Source organism: Panthera onca, chromosome F1, assembly GCF_046562875.1.
Source record: "Panthera onca isolate mPanOnc1 chromosome F1, mPanOnc1 haplotype 2, whole genome shotgun sequence".
Lineage (NCBI taxonomy): Eukaryota > Metazoa > Chordata > Mammalia > Carnivora > Felidae > Panthera > Panthera onca.
The window spans coordinates 56019429-56043489 of NC_138355.1; the positions used below are offsets into that span (position 1 = coordinate 56019429).

Below are 24061 nucleotides of genomic sequence, written 5' to 3' on the forward strand. Positions count from 1 at the left end.
CTTGGCCCTCTGGGCTACTATTTCAAAGAGCATAGTTGCTGTATCCCAAATCTGAAAGACGTTGGGTAATAAATAAAAAGTTTGATTTGGATCTCAGAGTTAAGCCAAAGACACGCAGAGACTGCATTCACAAGGCAGTTGTAGAGAACAGACCTGAATTTGGATCTCGGCTCTGCTGTGTAACCTTGAGTATATCATATCACTTCTTTGAGATTCAAATTTCTTTCTTTCTTTTTTTTTTAATTTTTAATGTTTATTTCTTTTTGAGAGAGAGTGAGACAGCATGAGCGGAGGAAGGGCAGAAAGCGAGACACAGAATCTGAAGCAGGCTCTAGGCTCTGAGCTGTCAGCACAGAACCCAATGTGGGGCTTGAACTCATGAACCGTGAGATCATGACCTGAGCTGAAGTCGGACGCTTAACGGACTAAGCCACCCAGGCGCCCCAAGATTCAAATTTCTTGTCTTAATATGGAGATAATGATATTGTCACCCAGAGTTTGCATGAGTATTAACTGAGGTAAAGCAAGGAAAGTGCTTATCAAAGTGTTTGGCATATACTAGAAATTTAACAAATGGCAAATATAAACAAGTGATACTATGCATATAAATGATATTTGTCAATAGTGTTTCAATTATACTTCCCCTGAATATTCTCACACATTCCCGGGGCCTCACTTCCTTTTCTGATAGGATTTATAAACATGTATTAAGACTTAATTTATAGATATCATTGAAACAATAATTTATAAGCTGAAAACACACTTAATTGCCTAGGTAATGTTCTGTTGCCAAGCAGCCGCATAGACATTTTTTCCCCCAGCAACTTACCTGTGTAAAGTCACTCTATTCACACCGACCACAAAACAAAATACGTGTAAAAAAAACCAGTTAACTGAACCACCATTTGGGGTTTGTACATTCAAGAGAAAGTGGTTTGATTCATGTTTTCAAAGAAATATTGTAATTGACCACTTTTGCTTGGTGTATGATTCATGACTACTAAATTTGAAGCACATCAAAATCATCAGGGGAACTTAAAAAAAATCTAGATTGCTTAACTTCATCCCCAGAGACTTTTATTCAGTAAACTTGGGGTTGAGAATTGGTCTTTGCAAAAGTTTTCTGATGAAGATTCTAATGTTCATTCAGATTTGAGAACTATAGGGATGGAATGTTTAGCCATTTTTTTCAGTTCCGCTTATGATGTCATCATTTGTAATGGCAGGGGGGTATGGTGAATACCCAGAAAGCTCTTGATTGTGAGCAAATAAACAACCTCTGGTTATAACATGTTTGTTTTCTTTCTGTTTAAGACATATATTTGTGACTATTCAGAAACAGAAAAATGTTTTTATTATCCAAATCAAAACACAGCATGAGGTAGTTTCCAGTAAAATCAACTGTAGATTATACACAAGTCAAAATCATCTGCCTGTTTACTGAGTTCAAAATCCTTCTAGGCACCAGGAAAAACTTTAATTTAAGATTTTAATCTTTCCATATATTACAGGGTTTCTGTAATGGATTTTGTGCATCTGAAACTAAAAGATTGACAGGTCTGGATATTATAGATTTTTTAACCATTGGTTACATGGTCAGAGTTAGTGAGGCATTTCTATGATATCCCCTAGGCTGCACTAGACTGAACAATTTCCACAAAGCCTGAGGTAGACAAGAGTTAAGGTTACATTTAAAAAAGCAGAAGGCGTGTTTTATTCCACAACAATTCTTTTCTGAGTGGAAACATTATACCCTAAGCATAAAAATATGATGTTGAATTCAAAGGAAAAATGACAAAATGCAGGGAAATTCTAAAGAAGTCTTAAAAATTTACAAACACGATCCTGCAGTGCACAGTTTTATCATTTTAAAACCAGGGGGCTTGGAACCTAGCAAAAGCTGAAGCAAATACATTTTCAAAATAAATAATTGAAGACAAAAATAATTTCCCCCAAAGAACCATCACTACTTACAGAACATTACACAGTGTCTGCCAGTTATATAAATTACCTCCTGTAATCTTTGCAACAACCCAAGTGTAGGTGCTATTGCTATTTCCATTTTACAGACGCACAGAACAGAGACTCAGGGAGAAAGACTGACTTGTGTAGTCAGCTCACAGGTGGAACCATTGGGCTATGAATCCCGGTTTTCTCTTTCATCTCACACCCGTTGTCTTCAGGTCCTTACAGAGTGTAAGGTCTTCAGATTAGCAATGGCAATTTATGTGTATAATAATGTTAAAATGACAAGAGATTTGATAAGCCATGGAACTTCTTCATCACATGGCTTGGAAATCATTAATTTTGCTTATCATCTTGGACTTTCTCTTACTGTTCTTTGAGAATTTGGGTTGTAGAACACCCTGGTCTGAGTCCGAGAAATCTCTGGTTAATAGACTAAATCTGGTCTCTGACTGGCTCTTTTCTGCCTCATTTTACTTCATGGCACAAAAGCACCACAGCACTGTAAAGATGCCAAGGAGAAATATGCTAAAAGATGGCGAGATGGCAATGCTGTTCCATGCAAGGAGACGTTGATTCTGTAAAGGGATATTCAAGTTTGTACATTTTCCACAGCAGAAGATATGTGTTTTATTCCATCAAAACGAAGAACAGAGTTCAAGATCTGTGTTCCTAAGACTGAGATAAGGAGCATAGCACTTTATGACACAGGCTGGCACCAGTCATTGTTCCTTTCTGTTGTTTAATTTAATGTGTTGTATATTTATATTTTAAAACAAAGGTGGATGCAATCATTTATATTTAATATCTTGGACAGACTTACATTTTTCTTTACTTATAAAGCTCTTGATAAATTTTCTCCTGTGAATTTGACCAAATTAAGGCCCTTTTGTTTTTGATCTTAGGTTAGGACATCAGAAGGCTCTTGGTTCATGAGAATTGAAGTTTTATATATTAGGCCTGTATGTTACTTTCTTGACTATATTACCTGTTTTTAGTTTTTATTTTAATTCCAATTAGCTAACATAAAGTGTTATATTAGTTTCAGGTGTATGATATAATGAGTAAAGAATTCCATATGTCACGTAGTGCTCATCACAAGTCATATTAAGCCCCATCACCTTCCTCAAAAAACTAAAAATAGAACTACCCTACGACCCAGCAATTGCACTACTTGGTATTTATCCAAGGGATACAGGTGTGCTGTTTCGAAGGGACACGTGCACCCCAATGTTTATAGCAGCACTATCAACAATAGCCAAGGTATGGAAAGAGTCCAAATGTCCACTGCTGGATGAATGGATAAAGAAGAAGTGGTATATATATACAATGGAGTATTACTCGGCAATCAAAAAGAAGGAAATCTTGCCATTTGCAACTACGTGGATGGAACTGGAGGGTGTTATGCTAAGTGAAATTAGTCAGAGAAAGACAAAAATCATATGACTTCACTCATATGAAGACTTTAAGAGACAAAACAGATGAACATAAGGAAAAGGAAACAAAACTAATATAAAAACAGGGAGGGGGACAAAACAGAAGAGACTCATAAATATGGAGAACAAACTGAAAGTTACTGGAGAGGTTGTGGGAGGGGAAATGGGCTAAATGGGCAAGGGGGATTAAGAAATCTACTCCTGAAATCATTGTTTCACTATATGCTAATTTTGATGTAAATTTTAAAAAATAAAAAATAAAATAAAAAAATAAAAAAATAGTCATCTTAAAAAGAAAAAAAATAATAGAAATGTTGCATAATCATAGATTTATATCTTATAAAATGATTTCAACCTGCAAAAAAAAAAAAACAAATCCCCATCACCTATTTAACCCGTCCCCCACCACCTCCCCCTCTGGTCACCATCAGTTTGTTCTCTATAGTAGAGTCTGTTTCTTGGTTTCTCTCTCTCTCTCTCTCTTTCTCCACCCCCACCCCCATCCCTGCCTTGGCTCATTTGTTTTGTTTCTTAAATTCTACATCTGAGTGAGATCATATGGTATTTGTCTTTCTTTGACTGGCATTTCACTTAGCATTATACTCTTTAGTTCCATCCATGTCATTGCAAATGGTAAGATTTTATTCTTTTTTTTATGGATGGACAATATATATACATTCGTTCTTTATCCATTCATCAATTGATGGACTGATGGGCATTTGGGCTGCTCCCATATCTTGGTTATTGTAAATAATGCTGCTACAAACATAGGGGTGCATATATTCCTTTGAATTAGTGATGTATTATTCTCTGGTTGAATACCGGATAATGCAATTTTTGGATCTTAGGGTAGTTCTATTTTTAACTTTCGAGGAACCTCCATAACTGTTTTCCACAGTGGCTGCACCAGTTTGCATTCCCACCAACAGTGCAAGAGGGTTCGCCTTTCTCCACACCTGCGCCAACAACTGTTGTTTCTTGTGTTTTTCATTTTAGCTATTCTGACGTGTGAGGTGATAACTGCATTGTAGTTTTGACTTGCATTTCACTGATGATAAGTGTTGATAAGCATCTTTTCATGTGTGTGTTGGTCATCTGTATGTCTTCTTTGGATACATGTCTGTTCATATCTTCTGCCCATTTTTAAAATTGGATTGTTTTTTGCGTGTTGAGTTTTATAAGTTCTTTATATATTCTGGATACTAACCTTTTATTGAATATGCCATTTGCAAATATCTTCTCCCATTTTACAGGTTGCCTTCTAGTTTTGTTTGTTTTCTTTGCTGTGTAGAAGCTTTTTGTTTTGATGAAGTCTCAATAGTTTATTTTTGCTTTTGTTTCCCTCGCCTCAGGGGACCTATCTAGAAAAAAGTTGCTACAGCTGATGTCAGACAAATTACTGCCTGTGCTCTCTTCTAAGATATTTATGATATTAGGGCTCATGTTTAGGTCTTTAATCCATTTTGAATTTATTTTTGTATATGGTGTGAGAAAGTGGTCCAGTTTAATTCTTTTGCATGTTTCTGTCCAGTTTTCCCAACACCATTTGTTTCCCAACACCATTTCTTTGTTGAAGATTAATTGACCATGTAATTGTGTTTTTTTTTTTCCTTGGGTTTTCTATCTTGTTCTATTGATCTATGTGCTAGTACCATACTGTTTTGATTACTACAGCTTTCCAATATAACAAAGTGAAATTGTGATGCCTCTGCTTTTCTTCCTTTTTTTCAAAATTGCTTTGGCTATTCAGAGTCTTTTGTAGTTCCATGCAAATTTTAGGATTGTTTCTTTTAGTTCTGTGAAAAATGTTGTTGGTATTTCAATAGGGATTGCATTGAAAGTATTGATTACTTTGGGTAGTATAGACATTTTAACAATATTATTTTTCCAATCCATGAGCATGGAATGTTTTTCCATTTCTTTATATTGTCTTCCATTTCTTTCATCAGTGTTTTATAGTTTTCAGAATACAGGTCTTTCACCTCTTTGGTTAGATTGATTCCTAGGTATCTTATTATTTTTGGTGAAATTGCAAATGAGATTGTTTTCTCAATTGCTCTTTCTGCTGCTTCATTATTGGTGTATAGAAATGCAACAGATTTCTGTACATTGATTTGTATCCTGCAACTTTCTGACTTCCAGTACTATGTTGAATAGAAGTGGTGAGAGTGGACATCCGTGTCTTGTTCCTGACTTTAGGGGAAACGTTCTGTTTTTCTCCATTAAGGATGATGTTGGCTGTGGGTTTTTCATATATGGCCTTTATTATGTTGAGGTATGTCCCCTCTAAACTTACTTTGTTGAGGGTTTTTATCATGAATGGATGCTGTACTTTGTCAAATGCTTTTTCTGCATCTATTGAAATGATTATATAGTTCTTATCCTTTCTTTATTGACGTTATGTATCACATTGATTTATGAATATTGAACTAACCTTGTGACCCAGGAATAAATCCCACATGATTGTGGTGAATGATTTTTTTAATTTACTGTTGGATTCAGTTTACTACTATTTTGTTGAGGATTTTTGCATCTCTGGTCATCAGACCAGATATTGACCTGCAGTTATCTTTTTTGTGGTGCCTTTATCTGGTTTTAGTATCAGGGTAATGCTGGCCACATAGAATGAATTTGGAAGCTTTTCTTCCAAATGCCAGCTTAACTCTTTTATTTTGACAGAGATAATTGTTCAAGTAAATGAAAAATGTATCTTTGCTAATTATTTTATGGAATGGACCTACCGACGGTCAACATGGCTGTTAACCAATTATTTTCAGTGTATGTTATTCTGATGGAGACAATAGAAATTTGTGTCAATTTTATCTAATGATTAGATATTAAACATATATCACATATTTTGAAGTGAATTTAACACTTTAATGCATTTCACATTGTACTTAAACAAAATTTCCCTATGTTCCTTATGTTTAAAGACAGGTCAAAGAGATTTCACTTTAATCCTTACTCCACAGTAATGCATTCAGATTTGTACCTGAAGATGATGCTTACATCAAAATATGATAACACACTAAACCACAAAAGCAAGTCGCTAGTGACTAAATGGCACAATGGAGGCTATACAGCTCAGAGAGGCAAAACTCAGCTACCATAATTGGTCGCAACCTGAGGGACATGGATAGAGTAGACTGTTGTCTTTCTGAATTCCTTATTCACTGCTATAATAAAGACCAGATCATGTAACATCAATGATCCAATCTAGGAAGTCCTGTAGAATGAATGTTTAGGTCATTCAGGCCTATACGACTTACCTTGGATATACATTTAAATAAGGAGACAGATTTGAGTACTTGAAAGAAAGTATTACTTTGATAGAAAAGTATATATCTAGGTATCTAGGTCTCTTTATCTACATATCTACATCTGCATCTATATGTATGTATGCATATACTTACATATGTATAGACTCAGCAATGTGGTTTAGATCATTCTGTTTATATTTACCCAGGAGACAGATTATTTCCTTCTCATTTACTAAATTCAGACATTTCCATCCTTATCTCAAATGAACTTTCTCTGAAATGTTTTACGTATACACATGCACACACACACACACACACACACACACACACACACACACAGGTTTTATTTATTTACCTGGTGGAGTCCAAGCTACAAATATGGAATAAGGCCCGATTACTGTGCTATTACACGGAGGCTGGATTTCCTCTGGTGTGAATACAGGTGTTTGTACAATGTAATCACCACTAGGGCTGCTGCCACCCCCATTTGCAGCTTCCAGTTTATAAATGTATCTATATTAAAAAGAAAGGATTGTGATAAGGCAATGCATAAGAGATGCAAATGGTGATTTCTGGTTTTTCTCTCCATTGTTTGGTCAACAGTTAATGACAAAATGCAAATTCTCTGCTCCTTGTCCAGAAGCTTCACTATTGACTTGATAGTTTTTTCAGAACATGCATCATTCTCTCCAGACTGCCTTATTTCTGTCCTTCTCACTTTATTCCTAACCCTCTAGTAATCAATAACTTTTCATAAAGATTTCAGGAAAGTCCTGGAGTGTGCCACTAGATTGTAGAGGATTCAAATGAATCTTTCCCATTTTTAAATGGGTTGGGGTTCAGGGAAATATGTTTAGAGGAAGATGTTTCTAAATTGATCTGCTACTCTCCACAATAAAACTGAATTGATCTCTACTCTCTGCAATAAAACATCTGTTGATCGAAGATATATTTTGTCTTTGCTGAGAAATGAATGGGAATGAATTGCAAATATGCGGAACTTTTTCCCCTAAAATCACTCTACCTATATATAGTGTAGCAAGCAGAGAAAACATTATGCTAGAAGAAAAGGTAGTTGATGTCAAACAAAACCCCTTAAATCTCTTTTATTGCTGGTTTAAGAATGCATGTTTTTGAAGATAATTTGATAATTTCTAAAGCTTAATACTTTGTGTATTTTATATACTTAAAAATCCTCATGCTCTTCTGTCAAATAGAAGACTACTTACATTTTTTTAAAATGTCATGAGCCACCTGGGTGGCTCAGTCAGTTAAGTGCCCCACTCTTGATTTTGGCTCATGTCATGATCTCATAGTTTGTGAGTTTGAGCCCCACATCGGGCTCTGTGCTGTGTGGTGACTGCTTGGGATTCTCTCTCTGCCTCCCCCCACTCCCTTCTCTTTCTCAAAAATAAACTTGAAAAAATAAATTAAAAATGTCATGTACTCTGAAGGCTAAAGTAATGAGTTAGCACTTGAGTCTTCAACATCTGAAATGAACTAAAAGATCACATCAGCTATGAAATGGCTAATGAAAGAGATTAGTTAACCTATTAATTTAATATTGTTTCATTTAGACGGTGCCTTGGTGGCTCAGTCTTTAAGCATCTGACTTTGTCTCAGGTCATGATCTCACAGTTTGTGAGCTCAAGTCCCATGTCAGGTGAGTTTGGGTACCAGTTTAGGTGAGCTCCAGCCTTGCTTTGGGTGAGCACAAGCCTTGCTGTGGGTAAAACATGAACCAGCTTTGAGTGAGCGCTGCTTCTCTCTGTCTCTCTCTCTCTCTGTCTCTCTCTCTGTCTGTCTCTCTCTCTGCACCTCCTGGGATCCTCTCTCTCTCTCTCTGCCCCTCACTCACTTGTGCCTCCCCACTCTCTCAAAAATATTGTTTCATTTAAAGATGCACACTTTTTAAACCTGAAAAATGTAAAATTCTAACTATATGATTGGTAAAGTTTTCTTTGAGTTTACCTGCTGTTGGGCTCCAGGTTTTTATCAGTGAAATTCTGCTCCTCATTGCCACCCAGGAAAACCAAGGTTCCATTACGACTCAATTGATATTGAGAAATGAGGCCATTGGGCTTTTCTGGCGGACTCCAATATAATTCCACTGTCGTAGAATTGATGATAATGTGTCGAGGTGTCACCCAAACTCCTGGAAAAAATAACACAATGAGGTTTTATTGTTAGAGTAAAATATACACCTTATCAAAAGTCACACCATCACCTCACATACTATGATAATTTTATTTTGTTGATAGAAAATTTCATGGTAAAGCAAAAAAATACAGTTTCCATACTTTTGAGGTAAAATAGACAATTGGGTATAAATATATTTGTCAATGCTTTGATTATTTCATTTGTGAATTGCCTTTAGAAAGTGAATGCCAGACAATTAAGTGGTAGAAAATTTCTCTATCTTGGCTGTTACTCTGACTTTAATCAAGACTATCCAGGAATTTTATTTTTATTTTATTTTTTTAATGTTTATTTATTTTTGACAGAGAGAGATAGAGAATGAGTGAGGGAGGGGCAGGGGGAGAGGGAGACACAGAATCCGAAGCAGGCTCCGGGCTCTGAGCTGTCAGCACAGAGCCCAACGCGGGGCTCGAACTCACAGACTGAGAGATCGTGACCTGAGCCGAAGTGGGACACTCAACCGACTGAGCCACCGAGGCGCCTCAAAGACTATCCAGGAATTTTAAACTTTGATACCTACTTATGTGGAATATGTAGAAGTAATCATAATACAGTATTTACCTGAATTTTTAAATTCAGCGAGTAACATACTTTGCCTTTGCCTCTCTGACACCATGTGCTATGCTCTTTTTCATCCTTTTTCTCATTTACTGGCTCCTCTTTCCCTACTGGAACTCAAAATTATGTGGTGCTTCAGAGACCTGGCTCTCTCCTCTCCCTTATTCTTCCCTCTTCTTACTCCTTCTTTCTAGGGGATCTTCATTTAGTCTCAGTTTTAAATACCATCTCTATGTCGAACATTCCCAAATATGGATCTCTAGACTGAGATTATCTCTTGGCTTCAAGCTCATGAACCCAACCGTCAACTTGACACCTCCACTTGGATGACTAAGTATGAAAGACTTAAAACATCCAAAACAGAACTCTTGGTTTTTCTGTTATAATCTAGTCATCTCCCAATTTGGACCATTTTCTTGGTCAAAACCCACAAAATGTTATTCTTGAGGCTCTCACTGTTTTCACCCCCAAGTGTAATGTGTCATCAAATCCCGCAGGTTCTACCCTGAATATACATAGTTCTCTCTACCTTTATGTCCACCTCTTCTGATCCAAGATATGTTGCTCTCTCTCATGAACTTCTATCACAGCCTCTAAACTGGAGTCTGTTTCAAAACTTGCCCTTCTCTATTTCATCATAATCTTTGCAAAGTGTAGAAAGTCTGCACATAAGTTATTGTAATCTTTGTAAAATATACAGCCCTTTTGAAATTAGTCACACAATTCCAATTCCTTATGATAATCTGTAGAGTCCTGCATTTTTTCTGGCTCTGGCCTACCTGGCTCCAACCACAAGAGACTCCTTCTATCCCCAGAATGTTTCCTGTTCTTCCTCACCTCTGAGATCTGCACTTCCATTCCTTCTGCCTGGAACACTTTTGTTCATGACAACATGACAATTTTGCAATTTATCCTCTTAGTTCAGTGGCCTGTGTGACTATAATCATATCAGGGAGATCTTATTTGACCAACCTTCTCTAACTATAACTGTAACATTTTCTAGAGTGATCATAACCTAGTTTTTCTCTATCCTATGTCTTTTTCTACTTCCTCTTAGCACTCATAACACAATAATCTTTTTTTCTTGTATTATCATTATTTCTATGTTGTTAACACTGCATGGTCTACTTCTTTCTCCTGCTTCAATATAAAGTTAGCTTCATGAGGGCAGGAATCTTCTATGTATTTTTGTCAATGTATCTTTAGGGATAGATAGCACAATGCCTAACTGATATTGAATAAATGAATTTATTGCAAATACATCCAGCAAATTACTATGTTAAGCACTATAGACAGTTCTAGTTCTAGGAATATAAACATGAGTAAGCTCTGGCTTGTTCCTGTAAGGAATTTCCTCTTCTGCATAAAAGTTAAAATATACACACAAACAACTGTTATTCAAGGTCAAACATTCAAGCACTCTTACAGGTGTACAAACATATTGATGGAGAACCTAGGCAATGAGGAAGATCAATCCTACCATTTCATGTTGTCATCTAGGTATGCTCTGAATAGACACTGTAACTCTGTTCTTCAGCTTTTAAAAACTCATGCAATATTAGGTTCCCTGCAATCAATAGTGTTTGGTTGATTGTATCTCTGGTGTAAGTTATCCAGTAAGGGATAAGATTTCAACACTTTTAAAAGAAAAATTTCCGGGACATTCAAAGGCAATTTATTTAGCAACATCCTGAAAGAATCAGGATACATTTTTAAATGGCTCAAACTTGCTAATTTTCTAAGGAACAACTTATTCCTGAGAAGATAGTGTTCATTTTGTTCTGAAAGTTTACTCTTAGATACTTGGATAAATTCACCAATCATAGTATACAGTTATGTCTGGGTTTCTCTGCCAACAGTTGGTAGATGAATCAATCATCTAGAGTTCTGACTCAAAGATGATACTAGTTTGTTGATTTAAGAGATAAAGTATAAGTTTTACTTCATAATCTGCTTCCTGAAGTCCCATATTTCTCACCTTGGAGGGTGTATACAAAATCACCAAGGTGCTAGAAAGTCTATTGCTTAGTTTCCACTTTGAATCAGTAAATACATCCTGTGGATATAGAGTTAATGAAATAACATGAATCAAAATCTTGGGTTTGCCTCATGTTTTAAATAAAAATTGAGTTTGATATTTATACAAGTTGGTGAAAGCTCTGGTCATGTTGGTAATAATTCTGTGTCCATTGATTTGATTTATAAGAGGAAACAGAAATGTGTAAAAAATACTAAGTACTATGGTTTTATTTGTATAATGGCATGGGGACACGATTATCTTAGCAGTTGCCAGAAATCTTTGATAGAATAAGACCCGCTTTTGGTGAAATGTCTTATGAATCCCAAGTAGAGAATTTGCCTTCCTCTCTGAGCATGAGTCTCAGGTGGCATCAGAAAAAAACCTATTGTATATAATAGAAGGACAGAACAGAGAAAACTCAAGGGAAGGAAATGGGTGGTCATGAGAGAAATCATCTAGAAGGCAGGTGGGGGGCAGGTAAACTACACGAGAGGTATGAGAAGAAAAGGTCAGAAGGAAATCTTGGTAGATCTTTTGCAATAGCTACCAGAAAAGGAACATGTCTACTAGATTTGTTTTAAATTTGCTTTGAGTGCCATGCAATATTACCTGCTTATTTCTCTACAGATCTTGATTCCAATTCAAAAATCCCAACATTTATTGTGGATTGACTTTCCTTTGGAAGCTAGTGAAGGGACCCTGTTCTGTATTGGCTTATGTCATGGAGGCCTTGACTTTTAGATTATTGTTAATTGTTAATTTATTCATCCAACATTCCACTCAATTTTGTGTCACTTTCTGTGTTGGGCACTGTGGATGTGGGGGTAAAGACAAATAGTCTTTACCCTTCAAGGACCCCATAGTATTGTGGTGAATAAAAATGAACAAATACAAATTTATAATCCAGTTTGCTGAGTGCTGTAAGAAAAGAAGCATAGTGCTTTAGAGCACTTAGGAAGGGTATCAACACAGACTGGGAGTAATATGGGGATAGAGGGGAAGCAGGAGAATTCTAGAAGGGGAGAGATGTGAGCCCAAGTTTGAAAAACTGGGAGTTAGCTGAGTTAGTGAGAATGTAGGGAAAGAAATCAAAACTGTGGGAAAGCCACACAAAGTCTTGGAAATATGGGTAAGTATGGTAGAATTCCAGGTACTTCAGCATGACTGGTACATTGGAGGGCATGTGAGGAAGACAGAAAGATTCAACAGATTGGCAGAGTTTAAAGTTTGAGGGGTCTATTTTGCTTTACTAAGAAGATGTGGATTTTTTTTTCCTGGAAGGAAATGGGATTTTATGGAGGTGACTTGGCACAAGGGAGGAAAGAATTGGAATGGGAATATGAGGAAGAAGAGAAATCTCTAGAGGCAGGAAGACTAAATTACGAAAAGTTATAGGAGTCTGAACTAAGGCAACACCAGAAGGGATGGAAAGGAAGAAAGCATTTTTAAAAAATCCTTAAGATTTAAAATTACTAAGATTTTATGAAGAACTACATATTACAACCTAAAAAAAAAACAAACAGAGAAACATCGAGAAGGCCCATTTTGGGGTTTAGGTGATAAGGTGGATGATTATACCTGAAGGAGGAAAAAAAGAAAGAAAAGTAAGTTAGGAAGTGAGGAGAGAGATTTTAAGAATTGAATACTGAGGCTGAAGTATTTTCAAAACACCTAATAAAAACATCTATAGACTGGTGGGTACACAGGCCTTGAATGAGTGCAGGCTTTGTGAGAGCTGTATACTTTGGGAGATTGTACTTGAGGATTCCAAGGGAGACCGTGTAGTTACAAGTACGAAGGATAGAGGAAGAATCTAACAGTTAAAAAAAGGTGAGAGGAAGAGAGATATGGAATGTGACTGAGGAAGATTCATCTTCCTTTCCTTTTTCCTTTCCACGTTATCAATGCTAGAGGTAAACACGCCTGCAATTTTGCATGATTGAACTGTAAAATTAATTAGAGTTGGCTGGTATGGCAGCAATTCTAAAAAGATGGAACAAAAATCCAATTTGAACTCTTCCTATTTGACTAAAGGTACACAATTTTCTATGAGGATAAAATTGTAGAGAATTATGTCCAACTTATCAGTGGGGTAGTAATATACATTAACTTTTTTCCCCTGGATTGAAAATGAGAGAAGTAAGAGGAGCTCAGGGTGGCTATGAAACGATGTTTCTTTTAATTCTCTCCATATTCACTTAGGACACTCAAGTGTGAGACCTTCAAAGTATGTCTGATTTACTCAGGCATTTTATAATTAGTTATGCTTAGATTATTAATTTAATGGGATATAACATGTTTACTTCCACTTTACAGTACAACAGAACTTAATGTTAGTCCTGATTTGTTCTCTTCCAACCCCCAAGTTAAGTACTCAGACTACGTTTATGTCACCTATAGGTTATTCACAAATGGCACTTATACCGCCAGAAAATGGATTCTAAATCCATGTTTGTTCTGCAGGGGAAAGCCCATTTCGTTTATTATTCCTTTGCACAGTTATTTGTGTTAAAGGAAAGGTGCATAAAGTTAAAAAAAAAGAAATCAAGTAAAACATTTCTCATCTCACACTCCCGTGTGTGGTTGAATGTAATTTTTTCAGTCATGAAATCTGAGCTCTTTGAATAATTTTTTTGGGGGAAAGGTGGGAAAATAGATGCATATTTTCTAAGAATTTAAATATATGGATTTGATGAGTACACTGAAGCAAGAGACCCTGTTATTTTACCAGGTTTGAGTTGCAGCCAAAAATGGTTGATAGATCCTTTAGAAATTATCCATTATCATCAAAGTATCCATTTGATAGTTTACCTTTCCAAAAAATCCACTGCTGGTTTCTTCCTTTCAAAGGAACACTAAGCTTTTTGACATGAAACATTCTTTATATAGAAAACATCATTAGTGAAATCCTGGTGAGGAGCCATATGCCCCATATGTGGAATTTTCCATTTTATTCCCCATTTACTGGTAGGAAGTTCAGGTCTAATATTCTGAGGTACAACAATCCCTTTCATTAGAAGAGTAATGGACAAGCAGTTCAGGACTCTCCAATGGTAATTAACATTATATTTCTGTTTATAAACTCATGTATGCCTCTGTTTCCCCCACATTGAAAACAGGCAGACAATAAAGATGAACAAAATAATTAGTTGATCACTAACCCAAGCCTCTGAGGTTATCTTTCTTCTAAAAGTACATGATAACACCCACTCCAGTTCCCAACCCATCGGTAACCGTTGTTATGTACATATGCTTCCAGAATTTTTTCTATATTTTTATTTACCTATAGAAATGAATATTATTGCCAAAGCATTTTTATACATAAAAGATACCGTGCACTATTGCAGTTTTAATTTCCTCTTTATATGGTTAGATTGTCTCATTCTTTTAAAATGAGGCATGGAGTTTCATAATGTGACTATACCTGAATTTATTTAGCAATTCCCCTACTCATAGACATTTAAATTACTTCCAACTGTTTTCCATTAAATAAACAAACAAAAATGCTTCAATAAACATCCTGGTACGTGTCTCCTAATGCATTTGTTGAAAGTGTGATTTTCTGACATAGACAATGAATGTGAAACTGCTGTGTCATGGAAAATTGACATTTTAAATTTAATAGACATTTGCCAATTTGCCTTCCAAGGTGATGGCCCCACTTTACATGTCCTCAGTCTGTGTTTGGTTCTTCCTCTCCTCTATTGTGAATTTGTTAAAATCTTTGTTCTTCATGGTCCATCTCAGAACTCACTCTCGCACCACAAAATATTTTTGATTTTCATGATGAGTTATAATCTCTCCTTGTTCAGATTATCCTGAGCATTCTGTTCATTTTTCAATTGAAGTACCATTAACACACAATGTTGGGGTACCTGGGTGGCTCAGTGGGTTAAGCGTCTGACTTCGGCTCAGGTCATGATTTCACGGTTCATGAGTTCAAGCCCTGGAATGGGCTGTCTCCTCTCAGTGCAGAGCCTGCTTTGGATCTTCTGTCTCCCTCTCTCTCTGCCCCTACTCTGTTTGCGCTCGCTCTCTCTCTTTCTCTCTCTCTCTCTCCCAAAAACAAACATTTAAAAAACAACACCAAAAACATGCAATGTTATATTAGTTTCATATGTAAAACATATTGATTTGGCAATTCTGCACATTACTTAATGGTAAGTGCAGTCACCATTCGTCACCATACGTTATTACAATATTATTGAACACTTGTTTTTTCTTAACATCACTTTTCAGATTCTCTGTCTTTATGTAAGTTTGGGAAATTGTACTGTGTCTTCAACTTGATGACAAGTTCATGATAGTGAATATTTAAGTCAGCTCCAGCAGTGAGCATGTACTTGTCATATAACCGGCATTCCAGAGATGTTTGATTTGTGATTTTTTTTGAGAAATTTTATATCAAAGTATATAATAATTTTTATCACAGAAAAGTAAACTGAAGAGGTTTAAAGAAGTGAAAGCAAAATTTATGTTGGGTGGCTTATAGTTGAACCAAACCTGAAGAATGGCAGACTAGAATACAATTTTATTTTGTACCTATCGACTTTATTCCTTCTTTGTTTTACATGAAAGGGTTTATAGAATTCACTTCCAAATGCTATATGAAAACTTCTTCTCCCAAATCATGGATATTTTTTAATTACCTTCAGGGGCTGCCTGCAGTGTCTGACCTAGAAAAGGCTTGCTTGAAGTGCATCCAGCAGGTGTACAAGCTGTAAGTGTGAAGCTATAGTTGGTGTATGGCTGGAGACCTAGAAAGAGCAAACCAGAAATAAAGTGCATCTTGAGAGGATTATTTATTATCAATTAAGAACTGGAAGTAACATGTGGAGTTGTAGATATGATTTCCAAAATTTTAAAAGCAGAAAACATTTTCTAAAGGAGGTATGAACTTCACAAGCAGTTCAGTATTAATCGAAATTTCATTTATCTCTGATAATCATATATTCTCAGCCTTAGCAGAAATCTTAAAATTCATGTCATCCATCCATCCACCCATCCATCCATCATGCATCCAATCATTCATCCATTTATCCATCCATCCATCCATCCATCCACCCAGCTATCCATCCATCTTTCTCTTGATTCCCTTGTACAAGAGGTCATTGAAGAGGCTGCCTTGCCTAGTTGATCAGAGTACTCATCTCTCAAAGAGCCCATTCCATCTTTAGAGCTCTAGAGTTTTCCTTATTTTGTTTAAAAGTCCTTTCTTATATTGTGGCGATTTCTTTCCATCACTTGCACCCCTAGGGAGATATAGAACAAATCTAATTTCTTTTCCACATGACAGTTCTTCAAATATTTGTAGACAGTTATCAAATCCCCCCTGAGTCTTTTCTTCTCCAGGCTAACTATCCCAGTTTCTGCAACAGCTTCTTATATGAACAGAGGTAGAAAAAATAAAAATAAGGTTAGATCCAAGATAAGGTTAGATCCAAATAAGGTTAGATCCAAAATAAGGTTTAGCCCCAAGCCATATTTAGCTCATATTCACACCAACCCACTCTTCTTTTTTAAGTTTACACTACTTCACCATATGTGCCAATAGAATACCATCTCACACTTCTGTAGTGTTTTGGAGGTATGTTGGTTTTGTCTTTACACATAGATTGAACATAATTTGATGAAGGAATAGTGTTTATTGTATTCAGAATATGACACATCCCAGTAGTTGTTCAATAAGTTCTCAGGATAAATAAGAATGGCAAGCCATATATAGTAGAAGTTGCATGTTGTTAGACCTCACTACTCCTTAGCTGATGACCTTGGGCAAGTTACTTAGCTTCTCTTTGCCTTGATCTACTGATCTTTAAAGATGGGAAACATAGCAGCTAGGTTTGAAGGCTTTTGAGAAGATTAAATGGGTTACCTAGAGAACTACTTTATTTGACCAGAAGCGACCTTAAAACTCAGCAGCATTTGACGAGGAGCATATGGCGGCTAAAGCTTCTTGCCCTTGATTCTTGGAAAAATTCAAACAATGCCAAAGGTCAAAAATTTTCCTTTTCTTAAAGAATAGGACTTCATCTATATGTCAAATAATGGGGCTAATATATATAATTATTATATTAATTTTTCATGAATACTGAACTACATTTTTATATCTATATTGCTCATTTGGCAGGTGAGTTTTTCCAGAGACATTCCTGTGCCACTCTTTTGCTTTATGCAGATTTCTCCTCAAATGCTACATTTTAAAAGATTTTGGCCACTTTATCGACATACTACATCCATCATTTCATATTCCCTCAAATTACTTCCTTCTCCCATAGCTCTCAACATTATCTGATGTTTTATTACATCTGTTTATTTATTGTTTGTCTCCCCCTCTAGGACATAAGCTCCAAAAAAGCACTAAAAGATTCTATATCTGAAAGATACCACTGTATCCTTCAAATAATGGCAGGCACAAAGTAGGTGCTGGTTAAACAAATGAAAAAAATTAACTGGTTTGTTTAGAGTTAGAGCAATAGTCTGGGTTCTCTGCTAAAGCAATAATGTTCTGCAGCTAGAGCTGTTCCAGGATTCAGCTTCAAAGCCCTTTGTGTTTCCACATCAATTTAGTGATAAGATTCAGATACTTATTTGATTGCAATCTTCTATTTGGTTGCTATGGGGGATTTACATAATTTTGATATTTACTTGATTTGTAGATAAGAAATGTGATGAAAGATCTAAGCCCCACTGAAGCCATATATGTGTGATAAAAGCTTATGGGAAAATACTAAAGATTATAAAATAGAGAGATCAAAAGAAAAAGGGAGGAATCATCTAAGAATGAAGGTCAGAGACCGCAGTGGCGGACTGACTTAACCTGGTGATGCTCCCTCTTTACTCCTGCTACTGAAAAAGGGGACCTTGACCCTTGTAATACCAATTCACCTGAATATCTTACTTTCTCACTTAGAATGTAAGCCCTTTGAGAGTAAGGTTTATGTCTCTGAGTGTTTTCCTTTTTTAATCATTGTTTTCCAGTTGTAAGTGTTTGATGTTTGTTAAATACTGTTTAAAGAACACAAAGCCCATGAAAGTGCTCCATAAAATGTCAGGCTATCATGTTCATGATGTCCATCCAAAGTGTCATCGGACGAAACAGGCCCTTCCTCATAAGTCCATGAGTATCTCAGCCCCCAACATCTACTTCACTGTGTAGGCAATTGTTTTCTAGTTACAGAATATTATTAAAATAATACAAAAATTAATGTGATGTGTAAACAATAAATATTTTATAGACTTTTTTCCAAATGCCTGACTAAGTATGGCTGGTAAAAGTGAAACAATGCTTGTTCTTTCTCTGGAATTTTCTTATTAAATAAAAACAAACAAATAAAATGCTCCCCCTCCTCAAATGAGACCCAATTCTCTTCTTCATTTTGTGTTCTAGCTGGTCTGATATAAGACACGCAATGACCATTGAAGAATATTTTAGGATGCGTCTTAGAAAAAGGAGAGGAAATTTGTCACCACAGAGGTGTACTAAAGTCGATGAGAGGATTGAGGGTATTTGCAATAAGGATAGTCGCTAAAAAGAAAATTGATGTATATAAAAATAGAAATTGTCCTTTCCCTACAGAATCTTTCTGAACTGAGCTGAGTGGTATCCACTTTATATATAGCCAAGAACACTAGAAGACAGTACAGCAACAGAGTAGCTAGCCAGTTAGGAATTTTTATAGATTAAGGAAGGTGTGCCAGGGAGTCTGTTACAGGTGTTTAAATTGAATGGTATGTGTTGGCCTTGCAGAGCATGGGGCCAGGTCTAGTAGAGGAATATTTTGAAGCTACTGGGGTACCAGAATCAAGGGGAGAGGAGGTAGAACTGAGCGCTGGGTAGAGAGCCTACTTTGGGAAATCAGAGGACTTCAAAGTCATCACCATTCAGGAGGAAGGGATGTGAGGAACTAGGGAAAGAAAACAAAGATGGAAGGGCAAGAAAGGCGAGAGCGGGAGGCATGGGGCCTTAAGTGAAGGAGGGAAGGACAATGGATTTAATCTAATTCACTAGTAGTTTGTCCTCAAGGGTTGTGTCTAGCCCTGATATATGAATATGGTGGTCAATTTAAAGAGCCATATGGAACATAGGTAGAAATATTCGGCTCATTTCAACTCACATTTGCCAGCCTGTCTCATGCAACTCTACATCTGCTATGTTTATCTTTCAGAGTACACTCATACTTCCTTTTATAACAGAACTCAAGGTTTCCTTGTGGAAACCAGTCTTTTGGCTACTACAAGTCTTTGTGCTTTGTTTAGGATTTTCTCCACCTGGATTGACTACTCCTGGATACAGTTCCACATTCCTTTTGCAATGTTAGCTGCTCAGAATTGACTATGTGACCTCATTTAGGCTAATGCAAAGTAGGCCTTGAACTCAAACTTTCATTTTTACTGCTGGTAGTCCTTTGTTCACCACATAGTGCTTGAGAATGGAGAACTTAGAGGTGAAAAGAAATTGGGTCCTGGAAACCTCATCTCATAGCCTTGAGTCTACATCTGATTTTTTATTTACATGAGCCACTTAATGCCCATTTGTTAAGCCTGCTTGAACTGAGTTTTCCGTAACTTGTAAGAAAAAGAGTTCTAAATGATATTAATATTATAATTACTAATAATGTCACACTGGCACACAAGTTCAGATTCTTGTATGTTACATAAGGGGACCATGAGCAGCTGTGATTACCCTACGCATGTTAGAAATAGTTAGTTATGAGATTCTGGGAGACAGAATTAGCAACAACATGAAAAGGGTTGGTGAAAAAGTGAAGAGGTTTCACCTTGAATATCACCAGGACAGGAATAATTATTCCTGCCTCACAGGTAAGAAAATACTGAGGCTCAGAGAACCAAATGTTCATACAGTGAATGGAGCTATCAGGTTGGGGTGGAGAGAAACCCACAACTTTAATACCAAGCCCTGTGCCCTCCCATCACAGAAGAGCTGCAGCCAAGCACATTGAAATTTGTGAATGACTTTGAAGATGAAACAGTATCTGAAAGATGTAAAAGTGGTAGAAACCATTGCAGTCATTCTTAAAATGAAAGAAATATGTTGAAAGCATTTAGTTCAAACATCAAGGCAATAAAAAGAAGTATAAAGTAAAACAAAAAATAAAACTCAGGGGATTTTGTTGTTCCATTTTTACTCTTTTCACTGGACTCTGTGCATTAATCAAATATATTTTATAAGAAATGGAGTTATTTTTAAAGAAGTTGATTACTCAGTTACATAAATAACATACTAGCTGAAATTTACTGAACACCACTTGCAGACCTTCTCCTGTGACTTCCTGGATATTAACACAATCAAAACCCTCACTAAACCCCCTGGGTCACTGCAGTTATCTGCTCATTTAACAGGTAAGGGAGTTGAAGCATAGAGAGTTGGAGGAACTCATCTATTATTACAGAGATCAGCTTAGGTGAGGTCAGAAGTCTGGGCACCCAGGCTGAGAAGTGTGGGCCAGAGAAACAGGGTCAGACCTCTGACACATAAGGAAAATAATGACATAAGTAGCTCAAAGCCCAGTGAAACTTTCGGTGTATATATATGTATGTATGTATGTATGTATGTATGTATATACACATCTCCAAGTGGGAATGTATATTTAAGTATTTCCATTTTGAATATTTCTACAATTCATGTACCAAAGGAGTGTAGCCTCGCTGTTAGGAGGGAAGCATGTGAAGTTAGACTCTTTTGGGTTCTAATCCTTTACCTTCTTACTTATTAACACCGTCATGGGTCAGTTTTCTGAACTCTAGGTGCCTCAGTTTCCATAACTGTATGCTGTGGACATGATGGTATTGACTGCTTAATTGGGCTACAGGCTACCTTGAGGGAAGGCAATATCTGAATCCATAATTGTCTACATCCTATTTCTTAGGTCTTGCATTTTTCATATTGTCAGAAGACTAACTTACTAAGAGGCTTGGTTGAAATAATCTGTAAGGAAAGCATCGACTGCCATCAGGCTTAAATGATTTACATGAACTGGATGACCTTTCATATATATGACTCTGTAAAACTCAATAAAATCAACACATTTCAACTGGAATTTGCTGCCATTTTAAGTAAGTCTCTATTGGTAGTCCTTAAAATGCGATATATATGAAATATTAGTAACAGGCAATGAAAAGGGCACACCAACTGAAAATGACTCATGAATTGATCAGGATGAGAAGAGGGAAATAAAGAGATGTCTCAGAGGGACCATTCTGACCGTAGCTTAATCCTGAAGTCCAAGAGTCGAAGGAGAAAAGAAAACATCATTCAAGTGCTCGGCATTGAATTAAAAGAGTAGGAGATAGTAGTTGTAGAGAAGAGAAAGGCAAATGCATGGAGAAAAGCCAAGCATTTAACATTTCAGTGTAGTGGAGATTACGGTGGCTGCAAATTACCTGAATTTCCCTACAGGGAATCATGTTCTCTTTTAGAGGAAAGAAGCATACTATAACAAAACTCATTATAATTACACTTTCAAGTAACATTACATTCAGGAGTAAATGTGTGTTAAAAAGGACTGCCAAAGTCTACCTATGAATCATAAAAATATGATTTGGAAAACAGAATCAATGCTTATGTCAATGTCAGTTACATTTGATATACTGTTTTTTAAAGTGTATTTATTTATCTTGAGAGAGAAAGCGACAGTGTGAGTGGGGGAGGGGCTGAAAAGGAGGGAGAGAGAAAGACAGAGAGAATCCCAAGCAGGTTCCACACTGCCAGCACAGAGCCTGATGCAGGGATTCAACCCACGAAAGAGTAAGATCATAACCTGAGCCGAAACCAAGAGTCAGACTTTTTTTTTTTAATTTTTTTTTAACGTTTATTTTATTTATTTTTGAGACAGAGAGAGACAGAGCATGAACAGGGGAGGAGCAGAGAGAGAGGGAGACACAGAATCTGAAACAGGCTCCAGGCTCTGAGCTGTCAGCACAGAGCCCAACGCGGGGCTCGAACTCACGGACCATGAGATCATGACCTGAGCCGAAGTTGGACACTTAACCGACCAAGCCACCCAGGCACCCCCCAAGAGTCGGACGTTTAAACCACTGAACCACCTAGGTGCCCTGACATTTGATATACTTTATGAATATCAGCTTGTTTCTAATTTTTAATCTCCAGATAAATAGTCAGGGAAAGGCATTTTGTCCATTATAATTTGAGATCGTAAGTGCTACTTCAAAGCATTCATTGGGCTATTCCATAATGTCATCTGCTATTTTCTAAAGAATTACCAAATAATCCTACAAAATATGTAATTCTGCAAGTTCCTCAATCATTTGGTCAGTGATTAGTTCAAGGGCTGAGATTCTTGGTTTCTTTAAAAACTTTGTGGTAGGTGGTTATCAGATATTGTACACGTTTTGGGCAAGAAGCTTGTCCTGGCACTAATTCACCCAAATTGGATGTTTGGGCAGGGCCCACGTGAATCTACATTGAGTCTTGCTGATGTGAAACACTTCTTTCTGCCTTTAGCTGCCTTGGATCTCACTAAGTGATCACCTTCAGAGCATCTCTGTTCATGGAGATTCCCAGAAACTTTCAGCACCCACTGGCAACCTTGGCTATGATGGATAGAATTATAGCAGGATTCCACTTTAAATTGATAATTCTATGTGAAAATCTGGATGTTCAAAAATGGAACACGAAGATACTGTGGAATTGGTTTAGAGACTTCTAACACGCATTTACATTATGAGTGTTTTACAAAATTTGATTAAAAAATGTGTTAGGAGCCCACATGCTAGAGTCCCCTTTTCGTGACAGTACCACCCACCACCGTCTCAGGAGTCACGCATCCCAGTTAGCCAAGTCCGTTTCTTGCCCATTTGTGAGCCATTGGAAAGCAATGCTTCCTGTATCAATGCTTCAAAGTACAAGTTCGATTGACGGCTCATGAACGGGGCATCAAAACATCAAAACAAAGGGACTCTTGCACGGCAAATGCCTATGAGATAACCTCACGACTTTTGCTTCTGACTGCTTGCTACAAGCTTAAGTGTTTCTTGACTCAATTTTTTTGTGTGTGAAATTTCAGGCCATAGTTTAGGCCCCCCTCCCCAATATCATAGTAATCAGATTCATCCCAAGAAGCACTTCCCAGGTAAGTTACTTCTTGGCAGACTCTCTTTCCAAATACAGATCAACATTAAAACGATTACTAAGATCGTCCAAGAAAAAAAAAAACCCTTGCTTTTGCTTTTTGTAATGCTGTTTTAATAAATAGTTTTCTTCTCTGGAGTCTGGTGCTATACTAGACAAAAGCCACTTTTACTCTATATTTTCAGACCGAGTCTTTCTGGAAACAAAGTGAGGCATCAGGAGGCAGCTAAGTCTGATGTTGCTCAAATACTCGACAAGAACATATATTGCAGAGAGAGCAGGAGTTATTTAGAACTCTTGGAACAAAACAGAAACAAAGATTGCACAGGCAAAGAACCTAAAAGTATCTGGGATTTCAGGGGAAAGATTCTTTTTCTTTAAATATTAATGTCCAGGCAGCTGTGAACCGTAATTCTTTGGCTGTAATCTTCTATTTATAAGAATGATTTTTAAAGTATACAAAAGTGGTTGATGTTCTGCAAGTATTGATTTTTCATTTTGCAAATATCCA

The 24061-nt window shown here is 36.7% G+C and overlaps 1 protein-coding gene across 1 annotated transcript in view; it reads right to left on the bottom strand.

Moving 5' to 3' along the window:
* The window catches only part of USH2A (usherin), a 737363-nt gene that overhangs the window by 121904 nt on the left and 591398 nt on the right, over nt 1-24061 (bottom strand). Inside the window, exons 56-58 of the mRNA XM_078441308.2 lie at nt 16088-16195; nt 8633-8816; nt 7017-7174 (exon numbers count right to left, since the gene is read on the bottom strand). Of these exons, the coding sequence (XP_078297434.2) occupies nt 7017-7174; nt 8633-8816; nt 16088-16195 (450 nt within the window). The remainder of the gene's footprint in view (nt 1-7016; nt 7175-8632; nt 8817-16087; nt 16196-24061) is intronic.